This window comes from Dromiciops gliroides, chromosome 5 (assembly GCF_019393635.1).
Source record: "Dromiciops gliroides isolate mDroGli1 chromosome 5, mDroGli1.pri, whole genome shotgun sequence".
In the NCBI taxonomy this organism is placed as follows: domain Eukaryota; kingdom Metazoa; phylum Chordata; class Mammalia; order Microbiotheria; family Microbiotheriidae; genus Dromiciops; species Dromiciops gliroides.
This window is the reverse complement of record NC_057865.1, coordinates 57,147,078-57,166,625: the sequence shown is the minus strand read 5'-3', so window position 1 is coordinate 57,166,625 and position 19,548 is coordinate 57,147,078. Positions and strand designations below refer to the sequence as shown.

Sequence of the window (19,548 nt, the reverse complement as noted above, 5' to 3'; positions counted from 1 at the left end):
ATGAAAAAGAGGACTTTCAGGCATTCATGATGCAAAGGCCTGAACTAAACTGAAAATTTTACTTTCAAATATAAGACCCTAGAGAAGCATAAAAAGGTAAACAGGAAAAAGAAATCATGAGGGATATTAAAAGATTAAACTGTTTACATTCTTACATGGGAAGATGCTACTTCTAAATCATAAGAACTTTCTCAGTATTAGGATAGCTGAAAGGAATAAATTTGGACAGAGTGCACAGGTGTGAATCGAATATGAAGGGATGATATCTGTAAAGCATTATTTTTTTATCCTTTTGGGGGGGCAGACAGAGTTGGGGTGGCTTATGTCTGGGGCTGGATCTGGGCTCAGGGCCTCCTGGGTCCAGGGCTGGTGCTTTGTCCATTCTGTCACCTAGCTGACCCAAGATGACATCTTTAAAATAAAGTTAAGGGGTAAGAGGAATGTACTGTAAGAAAGGGAAAGGAGAGGTGGAATGTGGTAAAGTAACTCACATAAAAGAAACAAGGAAAAGCTTATGGAGTGGAAGGCAAATAGAGGAAAGAGCTGGGGTGTGAGTATTATTCTCATCAGAATTGGCTCAAAGATGGAATAATATACACACTCAAGTGGGTATATTAATATATGTTGCCCTACAGGGAAGTGGGACAGAAAGGGATAAGGGGGTGGGGGGGAGAGAGGTGAAGGAAGGGAGTGCAGATTGCAGGAGGGGGCAATAAAAAGCAAAACACTTTTGCAGAGGGATAGTATGAAAAATGCAATCCATCTACAGAGAAAAAACTGATGGTATATTAATTCAGATTGAAGTATAATTTTTTTGTTTGTTACTCTTTCTATAGTTATTTTTTATGTTTTCTTCTACAACCTGACTCCTGTGTAGATGTTTTGCATGACTGCACATGTATAACTTATATTGAATTGCTTGATTTCTTAGGAAGGAGTGAGAAAGGTGGAAGAAAATTTGGAACACAAAGTTTTAAAAAATCAATATGAAAAATTGGTTTTTTACATGTAACTTGGGGGAAATTCTAAATAAATAAATTTAAAGATAACAAAGAAACAAACACAAATAAATGAATGAATGAATGGATTGATGAAAGGATGAATGGACAAATAAGTAAATAAATTAATGCATAGAGAATGAGATGATGTAATCTTCTGAGAGAGGGGTTGGCGGAATCCACTTAATAGAGTGAGTTAAAGAGTCAATCAAAAAGAAAAACAATAAAAGGATTTTCATGCAGAAATTGTGTCCATGTGAGTTTAGAGACCATTAATTTGTAATGGATTTAATCAGCAAGGTATGGTGACTTCTTCCCATACTTTTTGGTACAATGGAAGTAAAGATAGAAAACATAGATGGAGAGATTGACTCAGGTTTCATGTCAGTGTGGATGGCAGTAGGATAAAGAGGAAAAAAGAACGTCAAAGATGGAGGACAATATATGGTTGAAATGGTTAATTGTAAGGGTCAGATTGTAAAGAGAGGAAAGTTGGGGTAGTAGAGGCATGATGAGTTGAAAAACAGAAAGGGACAAAGAGACTAGAGATCACAATGAAGATAAATCTATGAGGAGCAAGACAGAGAAGGAAGGATAATAGACTGTGATCAGAAAAGTTACTTGCAGAGATCAAGCTTATGGGAGTGACACAGTTTAAGATTATTATTAGACCTAGGGTCTGAGCATCCCTATGGGTGTTGGACTTCAAATAATAATGGCGCACAAAGGAGTTGAAGAAATTGGTGAACTAGGGGACCAGGGTTTTTGAAGGAATATCGAAGTGTATGCTGCAGCCTCCAAGTATGAGGGCAAGTTAAGGTGGATACAAAAATTATAAGGCAAACATTCAATTCCTTGAAAGAAAAGACAATGTAACTTAGAGAATGTAATATTATAGCAAGAAGGATATTGCCAGGAGTATACACATGGAAAGAATGAACCTCGAATGAGGTTGCAGACTAATAGCAGTAAAGGGAGAGCTTCAAAGGATGAGGAGCTAAAAGTATGCTAACATTCTTATCCATCATATCAAGGAGGACATGAAAAAGAAAAAAAAAAGTTACATTGGCCTGGCTCTCCAGGGATTCAAATTCTTCTAAATAAATTCTGAATCTATAGAGAATGAGGAAAAAATATGGAATGAATGTAAGATGAAGAGATCTAGGGCTAAGGAGAGATTTTTTCCTTTTTCTTTTTTATCAGTTCCCAGTTCTGTCCTTCCTTTCAACCCCTTTTCCATCCATTAAGAAGGCAAGCAATATCATATCATTATACATGTAAAGTCATAGAAAGTATATTTCAATATTAGTAATATTAGAAAAAGAAGAAAAATTTAAAAATAAAAATAAAGTGAAAGAAAATGTGTTTCAATTGATACTCAGAGTTCTTCACTTATCTCTCAGGATGGGAGAGCATTTTCTTTTTTCTTCTCTTTTTAAAAAAAATATTTATTTATTTAGAATTTTACCCAAGTTACATGTAAAAAAACAAATTTTTTCACATTGAGTTTTTAAAACTTCGTGTTCCGAATTTTCTTCCTCCCTCCCTTCTCACCTCTCCCTAAGAAATCAAGCAATTCAATGACTTTGAGGCTCTGGAAGTCCAGCCTTCCTGGGGCTGGATCTGCGCAGCGCTGTGCTCCTCTCTCACCCAGGTAGAGCAGATGATCCCTGTCACATTTTTAAGCTGTCTTTGGCTGGGAAATGGTCTCACTCGGTTCTTTTGTGGGTTTTACTTCTCTAGGAGTTGTCTTATGGCATTTTTTGAGGTATATGGACAGGTTTGTTGGGGGCTCCAAGAGTCACAACCTTTCTTCACCAAGGGGGATAGCATTTTCATCATAAGCCCTTTGGAATTACTGATCAGAGTAGCTAGGAGTTTCACAGCTTGTTATCATTATAACAATGCTATTACTATTCTTGTTTTGCTCATTGCACTTTGTATCAGTTTGTCTTCCCAAGTTATTTTTCTGAAACTATCTCCTTTATCATTTTAGTATTTCATCACACTCATGTAGCCTAACTTGTTCAGCCATTCCTCTAGTGATGTATATCCCTTCAATTTTTAATTCTATGCTAGCATAAAAAGAGCTGCTATAAATATTTTATATATGGAGGCCTTTTCCTTTTTCTTTGATCATTTTGGGATACAGACCTAGTAGTAGTATTGGTGGTTCAAAGGATAAATACACTTTTATAGTCCTTTTGGCAGAGTACCAAATTGTTCTCCAGAATTGTTGGACCATGAGAAATGGAGTTTGTTAACAAGAGGTCAGTGAGATAAATATTAAATATGCAAAGGAAGACCTATACCAGGTGATAAAGGATGAATTAGCAGAACTAGAATTGATTACACACTTGTAACAGCTAGTTAAGAGAGAAATAAAGAAGATAAAAAGAAGAAATGGAAACATAAAGCAAAGGGAAACAGGAATTTATAGGAAGTCTTTGAAGGAGACATGGAACAAACACATTGATTTTGCTTATTTCTTTCTTAATACTTAATTTGATTTTGCTTTATACAAGGCTAAAGTTTTCTTGACTTCCTAAGAAAATGGCTGGCACATAGGTGATTAAAAACTCTTGGTTAACTTATAAATGTATTTTTCTTTAAATAGATCATTCAATAAAAGATTGCTACCTACTTTGTCTAACTTTATTATATCTTAGAAGCCATTCTTCTTCATGAGGAATGAACCCCCAATTTAAAAATAAAAGGTCATGGTTTAGTGTGTTTACCTTTTTCTTTTCTTTTCTTTTTTGTTTTATTGTGTTTTCTTTTGTGGGGCAATGAGGGTTAAGTGACTTGCCCAAGGTCACACAGCTAGTAAGTGTCAAGTGCCAGAGGCTGGATTTGAATTCAGGTCCTCCTGAATCCAGGGCCAGTGCTTTATCCACTGTGCCACCTACCAGCCCCCTAGTGTTTTTCCATATGCAGAAATTCAATTTATAAGCTTTCCCACCCCAAGGACATTGTAATTTATGAAGCAATGTAAGTTTAGACAGAATTCAAACTCCTATACCACTTTTTGTTTTTTGTTTAAACCTAATGGCTTGTTTGTTTAGAAAAGATATTGGAAGGGGAGTGTGCAAAAGAGGGCTTCAACTATTTTATATGTTGCCATGTTGGAGTATTAGACTTTTTCTGTGTATCTCCACAAGACAGAACTAAAATCAATGAGTATAACTTTTACAAGTTGATTTAAATTCAATATAAGCAATGGCTTCTAACCAGTTAGAACTGCCTGAAGATGGACTGGACTGCTTTAAGCTTGTGAGTTCCTGTCATAAGAGGAATTTTTTTTAAAGAGTATTTTAAATGTCCATGTTTTTGAAGAAGGATTAATGTTTTGAGTAAAAGTTGAATTAAATGACCGTCAGGAGGCAATTCCAAATCTGGAATTCTATGATTCTACGAACATTCATATGAAGTGTATATTCATGCTGAACATATAAAAATACAATCTGAAGAATTGAAAAATGCAGCATCTAATTATCAAAACATGTTTCTTCCTTCCCAGACTGCTTTTGTTGCAGCAGGAGACACAATCAAGGGTTGGGACATCAGAAACTCAGTCAAAATAACAGGACTCAGAAACCCTGATTCCTAGCATTTTCCCCACAGAATGAAAAACATGGTTTATATTGAAATAATTCCCAATTATAGAAAGTATATTTTCCTGTAAACAATGTTTTAAAGTTCAAAACTAGAACGCTTGTAACTAAGTATCTCACCACAATTACGTGATTGTGGGGAAGTCACATACCATTTTTAGATGGGCTCCAACATCTTTTCAATCCATGAATCACATTTGGCTACTAATATTCTTATCCTTTTCTTTGTCACTCTTACCCTGAGAAATATATTTTCTACTGTTTTAAATAATACTCAACCATTCAAATTATCATTTTGAAAAAAAGACTATTGTCTTTGAAGGCTTTCAACATATTACATTAGGTAAATTCAATGGAATCTAAAGTGACTTTGTCTTTTATCCATTAAAGTCACTTGGACCAGAATGAAATGTATTAATTTAACCTTAATTATAGCAAAGTGAAAACTAATAATTACATCTGCATTTTTAACAGTGATGATAATTTGAATAACTATAAATATCAAGGACACTTCATTGAGTAGCAGAGCATATTCGTTATGATTATAAAAATATAATTAGAAGAATTTAAAATCCATCATCTTGTTCAACAAACTTATTTCCATTGTCTTTCCAGATAGTTTGTATTGCATCAGGAAACACAATCATGGGCTAGGGAGTCATAAACATGCAGATAAATAAAATTAAATTGATAAATCATTTTTGAAAAATTATAGCAATACTTTTTTCTTTCCTTTCAGGATGTGATAATTTCAGAAACTAAGAAGTGCATTGACAACAACATAACCAAGAAATTGCAATATGAAGGATTAAATTATGTACAGGGAAATATAATAATGCCTCATTTAGTAGTGATGTTTTAGGAGATAAATAGAAATAAATCCATTGGCTTTTATTCTGGCCACAAAAGAAACAGAAATATGAAGGCAATGAAAGAGTTAAAATATGCATGAGTGAAGGAGCTGCCCACCTCAATGAAATCATTGCCTCAGTTTCCTTATTTGTAAAACAGAGATAATAAATATAGAATCTCATAGGATCCAGATGATCAAATAGGAAAATATATGTAAAACATGTTTTAACTATAAAATGCTACATAAATGTCAGCTCTTATTATAAGATATAGTAAAAAGTATTTTCAGTATATTAATGTCAACTTAATTAAATGTGCTTTTATTGAAGTTAGCTGCATGAAGTATTTTTCTATAATGATGTCAATTAGTAGCATATAACTGATCGAATTCACTTACCACTTCAGTTTTCAAAAATATTCCTGTTAACATAAATAAACATTTATTTATTATTATTATCAGCCATTACCTTAGTAATGGCCTAAACAATCCACTGAAATGATAAGCATAATCCCTATTTGTAGTGACTGTGTATTTCTTAGGTATAAATATTCACACTAAAAATTTGGCAATTTACTCTTGGTGACTTATTAGAAATGGCTCTAATACACTGTTGTATGTGTAGCAAACAAACAAAATTTAGGGAAAAAAGTGGGTGATCATGAATTAGAGAGTAGCTGAATAAATAGTGGTATATGAATGCAATTAAATACAATTGCCCTGAAGGAAATGATGCATGTGGTAAATTCAGTGAAACAAAAATAAAAGATTTGGATGAATATAGGGAAAAGAGAAAAACCAGGAAAACAATATGCAAAATAACTATAATAATATAAAAATAATTCTAAAAAGTCTCTGAATTCATTAAATGCAATGAACAATCCTGGTACTGCGAGACGGACTAGATGAAACATATTGGCATTCTCTAGGAATAATGATGGGGCATAGTAGCTGCAGAATACTACATATGTTAGCAGATGAGATTTCTTTGTTCGTTGCTTATATTTAATTCAACCATTATAAAGGAGATTTCCATGGTTCTATATCAAGTATTGCTGTGAAATAGCACTGACACATTTTTTTAAAGTTACAGAGCTCTCTGTATGTGAGCAAACTGTGAATATATTTCATAGGAGGTGAAAACTTGTGATGGATTACCCAGGTGACTTAGTAAGGACTTGTTTGGGCATAGCATACATTAGAAGTCATAAATATGAGGAGACTTGGGAATAATTTGATAGACATTTTCACAAGCTCAAATACTTTGAGGATACTTTCCTAAATTCCAGTTAGTTTTATTTTTCCTCTCTGAAAACACTGGACAATTAGATTTTTTTATGACCTCAATTTTAATTTCTTCCTTCTTTATTATTTACCTTTTTTCCTTTTCTTTCATTTTTAAAAACTAGATCTCTCCATCTTGCCAAGGCTAGAAGTGCAGGTGCTACTCAGAGATAAAATCCTATTGGTCATTATCATTGGGGCTTTTACCTTTTTTTTTTTATTTCCTATCATGGCTGATTGGCTCCTTCCATAGGAAACTTGGTGACCTCCTATTCTCTGAGACTCATCATACTGATATCATATAAAGTTGATTCATTTACCCCACCATAATTCAGAAGTCCTGAGCTCAAGAGATGTGTCAGACTTAGGCTTCCTGTTAGCCAGATTGAAGGTAAATATAATAACTACTTTTCTCTTTTCTTACAACTTTGACTTAAACATACAAGTTGCTAGAAACATACTTTTTGTTATTAATCAAAAAAGGAAAAAAGGTAATTAGTTAAAAACCTAAAATAGATAATTTTGATAACATTAAATAAAAAGGCTTTTACACCCCCAAAATGAATGCATCTAAGATAAGAATGGAAGCCATCAAATGGGAAATCTTTTTGTCAATTTTTTTGAATAAGAATTTGATATCTAAGATCTATAAACAACTTGTAGATCTCTCTTTTCCTCTCATTCACTCTTTCTCTCTATCCCTTCTCTCCATACATCTCTTTCTCCAGTTGCATGTATAAGATGTGTTTGTGTATGTGTGTGTGTGTGTGTGCATGTGTGTGTGCATGCCTGCATATATAATGATTGTTAACACATTAATTTGGGGGTACAAATGCTTCAAATGTAAATGAAATCTCTCTCCATAAGATGAGTGGCCAAAAGACATGAACAGTTTTCAAAATTAGAATTGTAAACTCTTAACAACCATATGAAAATACTTCAAATGCCTAATAACAAGGGAAATGCAAATCAAAACAACCCTGAGGTTTTACATCACAACCAACAAAAGGACAGATGACAAAAGATGGGAAGAATAAACTCAGGGGTTGTGAAAAGATATTTCACTGCTGGTTAGGTTGCAAATTAGTACAACCAGTTTGAAAAGTGAGTTAAAATTGTTCAAATAAAGTGGCTAAATTTTTGCACCAATAGATTCAGAGATTTCACTGCTAGATACGATGCCAAAAGAGGCCAAAAACATGAAGAAATACTCTGAACATGGAAATATTTATAGCCATGCATTTTTGTGGTAGAAGAAACAGGAAACAAAGTAAAAGCTCATTGATTGAGTAAAAGCTGAACAAAATGTGGTACATAAATGTAACTGAGAAAGTGCAAATGTAATGAATACAAAGAAGCATAGAAAGATGTAAACTGATGCAAAGTGGAAAAAAAAGGAGAGCCAAAAAAAGCAATGTACACACTGACTACCATGTAAATGGAAGACACATACAAATGGAAAATGAATGTTATAAAATTTCAAAAAATCCACATTGGCTTTAATAAAAATATGAGAAAATGCATTACTCTACTCCTTTGAAAAAGGATAGGGGAAGGGTTCAGAGGTGTGGAACATTGTCTATATTGGCTATTTTTTTAAATACACTGATACATTTTGCTAATTTTTTGCCCCTTCCTCTTTTTCTTTTTCAAAAATGCATAATTATAGGGGGCAGATAGGTGGTGCAGTGGATAAAGCACCAGCCCTGGATTCAGGAGGACCTGAGTTCAAATTCGGCCTCAGACACTTGACTATTAATAGCTGTGTGGCCCTGGGCAAGTCACTTAACCCTCATTGCACCATAAAAAAATACATTATTTTAAAAAAGGATCAGGGGGAGGGGAAAATAGGGAGGCATAAAACGTGGGAATTGGGTAGATGTTAAAACAAAATATGTCAACAAAATGTGTTTTTAAATTTACCTGTCATTAGTTGTGTTAGAGGTTCCTTGATAATGGAGTGATGAGATGGAAAACAGTCAGTTGACAACATAATATCATCAAGTGCAATATGTCCCCGGTGACCTTCCCCAACTTGACCTTCAAAGGTGACTTGGAAATCCTCATCATTGTGCAGAATTAGTTCTTTCCTCTTCCAGTAATTGCCTTGCTCTCCAATAAGACAGAGCAGGACCTTTTTCTTATTTGTGATTGATACCTGAGAAACAGTGAGAGCTCCAATGCCCTTTCCATACATGTGATAGTGAAAAATTATCTAGAAAAAAAAATTGACATTTAATGTGGTTCTGTTCACTTTTCTCATCTTTAATAATTTCATACCATACATATGCCTTTATTTCTAATACCTAATAGCTTGCTGAGACACTCACCCACTCCTGCTCTTTGCAAATTCAGTTGCAAACATAACAAACCCCAGGACAGTTCCAATGAGAAGAAATTATGAATGGAACCACAAAAATTCTATGATGTGCACTTCTATGACATAGTCTCTGAAAAACTAGGTTATTCCTATGTCCTGATGAATCATCTAAAAAAGACTGATTTTTACATACAATCTTGATTGGTCCCATATGATCACATATCTACATTTATACATCACATATCTATAGTCTCTCAAAGATAGCAAATTGAAAGGGACAATCTAGTCTGAGCTGGTCATTTTACAGATACTATAACTGAAACTCAGTGAGGTATAAAGGACTTGTCCAAGGGGTCAGTTACTAAGTTACAGAGCTAGAATTCAAACCCTCATTCTCTGTTTCCAAATTGAAGACTCTTTACACTGGATCAACAAAGTTCTGATTACCATTTGTTTGATAAGATAAAAATATATTATCAAATAAATGCAATATCCATCAAGTGCTAATAGATTTACTAGAGGCACCATGTATACTGGGGCAGCTAGGTGAAGCAGTAAATAGAGCACCAGGCCTGGAGTCAGGAAGATATGAATTCAAATCTAGCCTTTCATACTTATTAGCTGTGTGACCCTGGGAAAGTCACTTAACTCTGCTTCAGTTTCCTCATCTATAAAATGAGCTAGAGAAGGAAATGGCAAACCACTCCAGTATCTTTGTCAAGAAAACCCAAATGGCTTCATGAAGAGTCAGATACAACTGAAATGAATGAACAACAACAACTTGACCTTTAGAGAGTGTCCATAAATAAATTTGAACTGCCTTAGAACTGATCATCTACCTTGAAGGTTAATGGGGCATAGAACCAACCATTTTGGTAGCATTATAATAAAATAGGGAAAACTGGCCTGACTACAATTTCTTTTTTTTTCTTTTTAAAGTTTTTCTAGTTACATGTAAAGGGAGTTTTTCAACATTCATTTTTATAAGATTTAGAATTCCAAATTTTTCTCCCTCCCTCCCTTTCCTCCCCCCTCCACAAGACAGCAACCAATTCTATATAGGTTATATATGTATAATCCACAAATACTCTTTTATTTTAGTCTTTGTTCAATCAATATCAGTTCTTTTTTCTGTAGCTGGATAGTATGCTTCATCATTAGCCCTTTGGGATTGTCTTGGATTATTGTATTGCTAGAGTAGTTAAGTCATTCACAAGTGCTCATAGAACAATACTGCTGTCACTGTGCACAATGTCCTACTGGTTTTGCTCACTTCACTATAAATTACTTCATGTGAGTTTTTTCAGGTTTTTCTGAAATCATCCTGCTTGGCATTTCTTATAGCACAATAATATTCCATTACAATCATATACCACAGCTTCTTCAGTCATTTTCCAATTGATGGACGTTCTGTTGATTTCCAACTCTCAGCCACCACAAAGAGTTGCTATAAATATTTTTGTACATTTTTTCTCTTTTTTCACAATGACTTTGTTAACTGTTTCCCTCTATCCTATTCCCTTCCCCATTATGTTTTACTCTATTATCCATCTTCTTTCACCCTATCCTTCCTCAAAAAGGATTTGCTTCTGACTGCCCTCTCCCCCAATCTGCCCTCCCTTCTTTTGCCCCTCTCTCCTTATCCCCTTCTACTCCTATTTTCCTGCAGGGTTAGATAGATTATTCCACCCAATTGAGTGTGTATATTATTCCCTCCTTGAGCCAATTCTGATGAGATTAAGGTCTTTGATCCTGTAATGATGAGTGTAAACTTCATTTACTGTTCTACTCCTCCCCCATCTCTCTCTCCACTCCATAAGCCCTTTCCTGTTTCTTTCATGTGGGATGTCACAACATTCTAAACTCTCCCCTTCCCCTCCACCAGTACATTCCTTTCACCCCTTAATTCTAGCCTAAAGATGTCATCATAGGGCAGCTAGGTGACACAGTGGACAAAGCACCCACCCTGGACCCAGGAGGACCCGAGCCCAAATCTGGCCTGAGACACAAGACTCTCAACCACTGTATGACCCTAGGCATGTCAACCAACTCCAACCACCCCACAAAAAAAGATAAACAAAAAATAAATATTTTGCAGATATCATCCTTTCATAATTAATTTCTACCTGTGCCCTCCATCTCAATCTATTTCCATCATCTGCCCTAATACTGAGAAAGTTCTCATGAGTTAGATGTATCATCTTCCCATGTAGGAACATAAAAGTTTAACCTTTTAACTTCGCTCTTAATTTCTTTTTCCTGTTTACCTTTTTATGGTTCTCTAGGGTCTTGTATTTGAAAGTCAAATTTTCCATTCAGTTCAGGTCTTTTCATCACAAATACCTGAAAGCCCTCTTGTTCATTGAAGTCCCATTTTTTCCTCTGAAAGATTATAATCAGTTTTGCTGGGTAAGTGATTCTTGTTTGTAATCCCAACTCCTTTGCCCCCTGGAATATCATATTCCATGCCCTCCAATCATTTTATGTTGAAGCTGCTAGAACTTGTGTTATCCTGACTGGGGCTCCACAGTACTTGAATTATTTCTTTTTGGCAGTTTGCAATATTTTCTCATGGAACTGGGAGCTCTGGAATTTGGCTATAATATTCCTGGGAGTTTTCCTTTTGGTATCTCTTCCAGGAATTGATCGGTGGATTCTTTCAATTTCTATTTTGCCTTCTGGTTCTAGAATATTAGGGCAATTTTCCCTGATGATTTTCTGGAAGATTATATCTAAGCTCTTTCCTTGATCATGGTTTTCAGGTATTTCAATAATTCTCAGATTGTCTCTCCTGGATCTATTTTCAAGTTCAGCTGTTTTTCCAAGGAGATATTTCACATTGCCCTCTATTTTTTTATTCATTTGGATATTTTTATTGTGTCTTGATCTCTCATAAAATCATTAGCTCCTATTTGCTCAATCCTAATTTTTAAGCAATGATTTTCTTCAGAGGCCTTTTCTACCTCCTTTTCCATTAGGCCAATTTGGCTTTTCAAGGCATTGACATTTTTTTCATGACCCTCCTGCATCACTCTCATTTCTCTTTCCATTTTTCCCTCTACCTCTGTTACTTTCTCTTCAAAGTCCTTTTAGAGTGCCTCTATGGCCTGAAACCAATTCATATTTCTCTTGGCAGATTTGGATGTAGGAGCACTGACATTGCTATCCTCTTCTGAGGGTGCACCTCAATCTTCCTTGTCACTAAAGAAACTTTCTATGGTCCTCACCTTTCTCTGTCTTCTCATCTTGCCTGTCTTTTACTTCACTTTTAGCTCCTTAAAGTGGGGCACGGTTTCCAGGCTGCACTGTCCCAATCTTCTGGGGGTCCTAGGTGGTATGATTTAAGGTGGGGCAGGTTCTTCACTTGCCTGGCCTGTTCCCTTGTCCATACTTGGTCAACTTGATAACTAACCAGACTGTAAAACTTTGTGTACTGTAGTTGGCAGATCCAATGAGCCTATGCCCCTCCCCCACCTGGGCCACTGTTACTCAAGCCTACTTCCTGGTTCCCAGCAGGGGTGAAAAGCCCAAGTTCAGCCTCAGTACCAGCAGAGACCCCTGTAATCTCCCCATGCCAAGGGCTCAGCCCATTGTGAGCTTAGTTCTAGACCACACTTGCACTGCAGCTGATTCAGGGGCTCTGGGAGTCTATTTCCCTGCTTGGTCTGCCTAGGATTGGATCTGTGGTAAGTGTAATTGTGGGGTTGGGCTCCACTCCTGCCCCGACACAGCAGCCCTCTCCTGCTAACCTTTTAAGTTGTCTTTGGCTCGAAAATGATCTCAGGATGTTCTTTTGTGGGTTTTGATGCTCCAGGAACTGTCCTTTGGCATTATTTGGAGGTTTATTTGGAATGATGGTGTCATGAGTTCTGAGAGCTTACTGCCTTTCTTCCATCAGCCTGAGTATCATTTCTAAACCATCTTAGAGAAACTTAACTGTATGGCATAATCATGATGCGAATTTGTAACTGTTTTGCCTATGGCTACCTAAATCACACAATGTGGAAAAAAAATTCTGATTTTGGCAGTCAACTTAAACATTATGCATGTGATTGGCATGTCACTATCCACTATCACATTCTTTTGCACCATTTCCTTATATCCACATGCAAAAATAATAAAATTTAATTTCCATATGTAATATCACATACTTCCTTTTCTGCATAATGGGGACATTCCTGCTGAGGGCCATGTAAGCTAATCACTAGGACAACATGAACACATAAAAAAATATGCTTCAAATTTTATTCCTTCTAAGGAGTTGTTCTTTCTCAGTGGAAATTTCATGATGACTCAGTTTAAATTCTGTAAAAATGCTGCTTTAGGGTGTTTCACAAGGTGAGGCATAAAAGGTGTTTTTCTTTGGAATTGACAGGTAACTCTACTTACCTGATAAACATATTTTATACATGAAAGAACCAATCATTACCAGTACTGACCTTCCACTTACTCCTCTGTATTCAATACGTATCATAAATATTCATATAATGAGCTATTCATCATTAACTTTTCTATATTTCTTCCAGGCATTCTTTATTATTCCTACACAGATGCTTATAACAGTGGGGACTATCATTCTGGGGATAGGAAAGAAAAGAGGGAGAAGGCCTACTCATTTGTAAAATGATACTTTAAAAAACCATGAAGTTATTATTTAAACATATCTTTAAAAAAAAATTACATTTGAATTTTATAAGATTAGAATTTGGTCTATCTTGTTTTATAATTACTTATGTTAATGCCTCTTCTAACTAATTTGCATTATTTTACCTAGTATTCATTATATAACTATTTTTAAAAATTCTTTACTGATTTTTTAAAGTATTGAATGTTTCAGGGAGATAAAACAGCAATATTTATCTAAATTTTGAAATTCTTTACAATTTAAATAAATTATAAATTATAGTAAGGAAGGGAAAGAAAGAAGAAAAAGGACAGACAGAAAGAGACACAGAGAGAAAGAATACCTCCAAAGTATTAAGGAAAATAGAATAATGAAATAATCATTCACATTCTTATTCTCATATCTATAAGCCCTTGAGCTAGGTATTATTAGCCTAATTTTACAGATAAGAAAACTCAATATCAGAGAGGTTAAGTGACTTGCCCAGAGCACACAGCAAGTAAATGTCAGAGTCAGGATTTGATTCTAAAGTCCTGTCTGCAAGTCTGCTATTCTTTGAATTATGCCAAGTTGATTTCTAGATCAAATAGGATTTAAATGACTAAATAAGTTAAATGAAATATCAGACAGCAGGGATAGAAGAGTCTTTGCTCTTGAAGTAATTATGATGAGACTAATTTCCTCTACAAAGTAGATCAATCAAAAGAAATCTTTGAAAACTCTACTTTAAAAGAATTAGTTCCTATATACATATATTAACAGTGATTAAACCAACATTAGTCTTCTATTTCTAGCTCTGCAACATTTGCAAAAGTATGTTTTAAATCTATATTGCTCAAAAGACTGAAACATTAATTTATTGTATAAATTGCTCTAAAGTAAATCGACCTTATTCACAGAAAATACTCAGCATGTATTAATTAATAGGAGAAACCTGCTTTTGTGGTAGACAAAAAGTCTAGCTATTGTTAATAATCAAAATGATTGGATAAAATGAAATGAGCACCAACTTTGCCAACATTTTGCAGCCACTGATTTGTCTTTTTCTTAATTTTAGTAATCTGTGAATTAATTTTATTATAAAAATCCTCAACCTATTACTGAATATATTCCACAATTTGGTTATTCCATAATTTCATAGTAATTCCTTTCACACAACTCCTTTCCAATCTCACTGTCCTCTTAGTTATTCTCCTTTCATGAGTTTGCTTCTCATACCTCTGTACTTTGGAAAACCTGGTCCTCCCTTCTCAACTTCACCTTGTATATATTCTAATTTCTTTCATAGCACAACTCACTTTCCACCTCTCTCCCTCAGCTATTATTCTTTTCTGTCTTTAAATTATTTGGTTTAGAATCTCTGAATCAAATTTTGAATTCCATGCCATATTGCTTTAGTAGAATGTAAGCTCACTGAAGGCAGGGATTATTATTTTTTTCTTTATATTTCCTGTGTCTATCACTGTGCCTGACACACATTAGGTACTTAATGTTTGTTGAGTGGATTTGAATTCCTGAATGCTGTCTTAGGTCAAAACTCAAATTCAGCACCAAAGGAACATATACTTGTGTGCACATGTATGTATATGTGTATATATATATATATATATATATATATATATATATATATATATATGTACATGCAATCTTGGTCTTCTATCATTTCAGAAAACAATCTTCTACCCTATGAAACTTTTGATGAGTAAATTTGCACAAACAATGAGTATTGGAGAGAGCTCTGAATTTATAGTTTAAGAGAGTTGCCTGGTGCAATAAGAGATTAAGTAATTTGCTCTGAGTTATATAGATAGCATATATAAGAGGCTTGCCATGAAATTAGTTCTTCCTGACTCCAAAGTCAGTCCCCTATATACCAGATAATATTCCATGGTTTTTGTCCTGTCTTAACAAAAAAAAAATGTTCCACACTCACTTCTTTCACAAAGCAAGGGTAATATATAAAGTTTGATTGTTTTCTGTCTTTACAATAAGGCAAGAAAAAGTAAGAATCATATTCTGGGTATGTATGTGTAAACACATATAGAGATATATGTATATTATGTCTATATGCACAGGTGTAGATGATAGCTATAGAGATAAATCAGATATTTATAGATGATATACATATAGATAGAGGTAGTTACAATATAAATGATATAAATAAAGATAGATATAATAGAGGGGGGAGAAAGAAGAAGAGAGAGAGGAAAAGAGAGAGAGAGAGAGAGAGCTAGTAAAGGTTCTTAAACTACTATCCTATACATAACTCAACTATAGCAGAACATGTTCCTAGAACAAGGCTACCAGATCTTCCTTCAGGGGTTTAAGTGAACTCCTCATTTTCTTTTCTTTTTTTTTTTTGATTAAATATTTTTTCAATTATCAATTACTTGTTTTCCATACTTCTGACCACCCTCCTCTAATGAAAAACAAAAACAAAATTCATAACACATATTGAAAGCAAACCAAAACAAATTCTACATGTGCATTCATTTGGCAAATTAGTCCTTCATTTTTCTGTCAGGATATGGGTAAACATTTTGTGAGTTCACAATCTAATGATGGAGACAACATAAAAGCAACTACATAAAAACAAGAGAGAGACATAGAGATAGAGAGAGAGAGAGAGAGAGAGAGAGAGAGAGAGAGAGAGAGAGAGAGGCAGAGGGAAGGAGAGTATATATAAATATATAGAATAAATTGGAGATAATAGAAGAAAAACACATTATTATGAATTTGAGAATGATAATGTTTTTGAATCTGTCACTGGGGGGCAGAGCCAAGATGGCCTGAAAAGCCAAATGAAAAAGGAAATACAAAAGCTCTCTGAAGAAAATTATTGCCTAAGGATTAGGACTGAATAAATGGGAGCTAGTGACTTTGTGAGAAACCAAGACACAGTAAAGCAAATACAAATAAAAAAAAAATAGATGGCAATATGAAATATCTCCGTGGAAAAACAGCTGACCTGGAAAATATTATTGGACCACCTGCAAACCATGACCAAAATAAGAGTTTAGACAGCATCTTCCAAGAGATTGTCAGGGAAAATTGCCCTGATATTCTAGAAGCAGAAGGTAAAATAAAAATTGAAAGAATCCACTGATCACCTCTTAAAAGAGATCCCAAAATGAAAACCTCCAAGGAATATATAGCCAAATTACAGAGTTCCCAGGTCAAGGAGAAAATATTACAAGCAGCTAGAAAAAAAATGAATTCAAATACTGTGAAGCTACAATAAGGATAAAACAAGATCTAGCAGCTTCTACAATAAAGGACCAGAGGGCATGGAATATGATATTCCAGAGGGCAAAGGAACTGGGACTACAGTCAAGAACCATATACCCAGAAAAAACTGAGTATAATCTTTCCAAGGAAAAAATAGGACTTCAAAGAAAAAGAAGACTTTCAGGCATTTGTGATGAAAATACCTGAACTGAATAGAAAATTTTACTTTCAAATACAAGACCCTAGAGAACCACAAAAAGGGAAAGAGGAAAAAAAAATCATGAGGGATATTAAAAGATTTAACTGTTTACATTCCTACATGGGAAGATAATACTTCAAATTCATAAGAATTTTCTCAGTATTAGGGGAGCTGAAAGGAATACACTTAGAGAGAGGACATGTCTGAGATGAATAGGAAGGGATGATATCTGTAAAGCATTTATTTTTTGTTTATCCTTGTTATTTTTGGGGCAAACAGGGTGAGGAGTCTAATGTCTGGGGTGGGATTTGGGTTTGGGGCCTCCTGGGTCCAGGGCTGGTGCTTTGTCCACTGTTCCACCTAGCTAACCCATGATGACATCTTTAAAATAGGGTTGAGGGGTAGGAGGAATAAACTGGGGAAAGGGGGAGGAGAGAGGCAGACTGGGGAGAGGTAGTTCACATGAAGGAAACAAGAAAAAAGCTTATGGAGGGGAAGGGAAGAGGGGGAAGGAGTGGGGGAGTGACTGAACCTTACTATCATCAGAATTGGCTCAAAGTGGGAATAACATATATAACTCAAGTGTGTATGGTAATATATACACACACACACACACACACACACACACACACACACACACACACACACACACACACACACATATATATATATATATGCCCTGAGGTAAACTGGGAGGGGAAGGAGATAAGCAGGGGATGGGAAGAAGAGGGGAAGTAGGAAAGAGCAGATTGGGGGAGGAAGCAGGAAAAAGCAAAACACTTTCAAAGAAGGTGAAGATGTTCTGCATAACTGCATATGTGTGACTTATATTGAATTGCTTGATTTCATAGGGAGGGTTGAAGAGGGAGGGAGGAAGAAAATTTAGAACACAGAATTAGCTCAAAGACTTTAATCTCATCAGAATTGGCCCAAGGAGGGAATAACATTTACACCCAATTGGGAGGAGTAATCTATTTAACCCTACAGAAAAGGTGGAGGGGAAGAGGATAAGGAGGGAAAGTTGAAAGAAGGGATGGCAGAACAGGGGAGGGGGCACTCAGAAGTAAAATACTTTGGAGAAGAAATAGGACACAAGAAGATAAAAATAAAGTAAATATCATGGGAAGGCAATAGGATGGAGAGAAATAGTTATGATGATTGACTATAATGGCAAAAAGTATGGTACCTACTCTGCTGGGCTATTGTGAAGAAAATTCTTGTCAAGTTTAAGGTACTGTATAAAAGTTATGATGAACAGGATGCTATCAGAAAAGCCTGGAAAAACCTACATGAACTGAAGCAGAGTGAAATGTACTGTATACAAATTAACAGCAATAGATGATCTGCTGGGAAGCATGTGGATATTTTCAGCAAGGCAATGATCCAATATAACTCTGAAGGACTTGTGAAAATTGCAAACCATCTACAGAGAAGGAACTGATGGTATCTGAAAACAGATTGAAACACATTTTTTTTTGATAATTAATTAATATGAAGTTTTGATTTTATCTGTTTTCTCTCACAATCTAGCTAATGTGGAGATGTTTTCCATGACTACTCATTTATAACTTATACTGAATTGCTTGAGTTCTTGGGGATGGGGCGGGGGGGGGGGGAGGGAGGGAGGAAAGAGAAGTTGGAACACAAAGTATTTTAAAAATTGATGTCAAAATTTGTTTTTACATGTATTTTGGAAAATAAAATTGTAAACAAAAAAATACATTTATCTCACTGAATTAGCAATTCTTTGCTGTATTTTCATATGGAAGAATAAGGTGTTCAGAAACTTAAGCCTGCTTCTATTGTTATTACCATTACAATTTGAAAATTATAAACCAAAGAGTTCAGTAATAATATGGTGATCATCACAATTTTCATTTCAGAAATAAAAGTTATACTTTCAGTAGTCTGCTCTATCAAAATGGGCCTAATCACTGCCAAATGCCTGAGAGAAGCTGGGACTCCTTGAGATGGGGGAATGGAATACTTTCTAGTGAGTCTGGATTCTTGAATGTCATTACCAAAATTAAGCATTCAGAACATCCAAAGCTGGAAAAAAGAACTTTGACTTGACCTAGTCTTTTTAGTTCCCTTGAGTCATCACATATTGAGTAATATAGTGAAATCTCAACCAGGATTCAATCAAGATCTTCAGTTAGCCATCAATTCTTCCACTTCTGCATTTCACTTAAGAAGAATGACAAATAACAAAGTAAACATTGTAAGTGTGGTTACTAAATGTGCTGATACCAGGCATTTGTTCAAAGTATACATAGAAAACGTTTTCAGAGCATTTTATTTGGAACCAATCGAAAGTGAGCTGGGATTCCAGAGCCTACGACTGCTCATACAAAATTCTACAGTGAAATCTGTTATTCAAAATGATGACCAGGAGGTACAATCCTTAACCATAAAAATAGCTCCATTCCAT

At 35.0% G+C, this 19,548-nt stretch overlaps 1 protein-coding gene across 1 annotated transcript in view; it reads right to left on the bottom strand.

The window, feature by feature from the left end:
- MALRD1 (MAM and LDL receptor class A domain containing 1) overlaps positions 1 to 19,548 on the bottom strand; it is a 910,872-nt gene that overhangs the window by 477,005 nt on the left and 414,319 nt on the right. Inside the window, 1 exon segment of the mRNA XM_043967510.1 lies at positions 8,670 to 8,961. Within this exon segment, the coding sequence (XP_043823445.1) occupies positions 8,670 to 8,961 (292 nt within the window).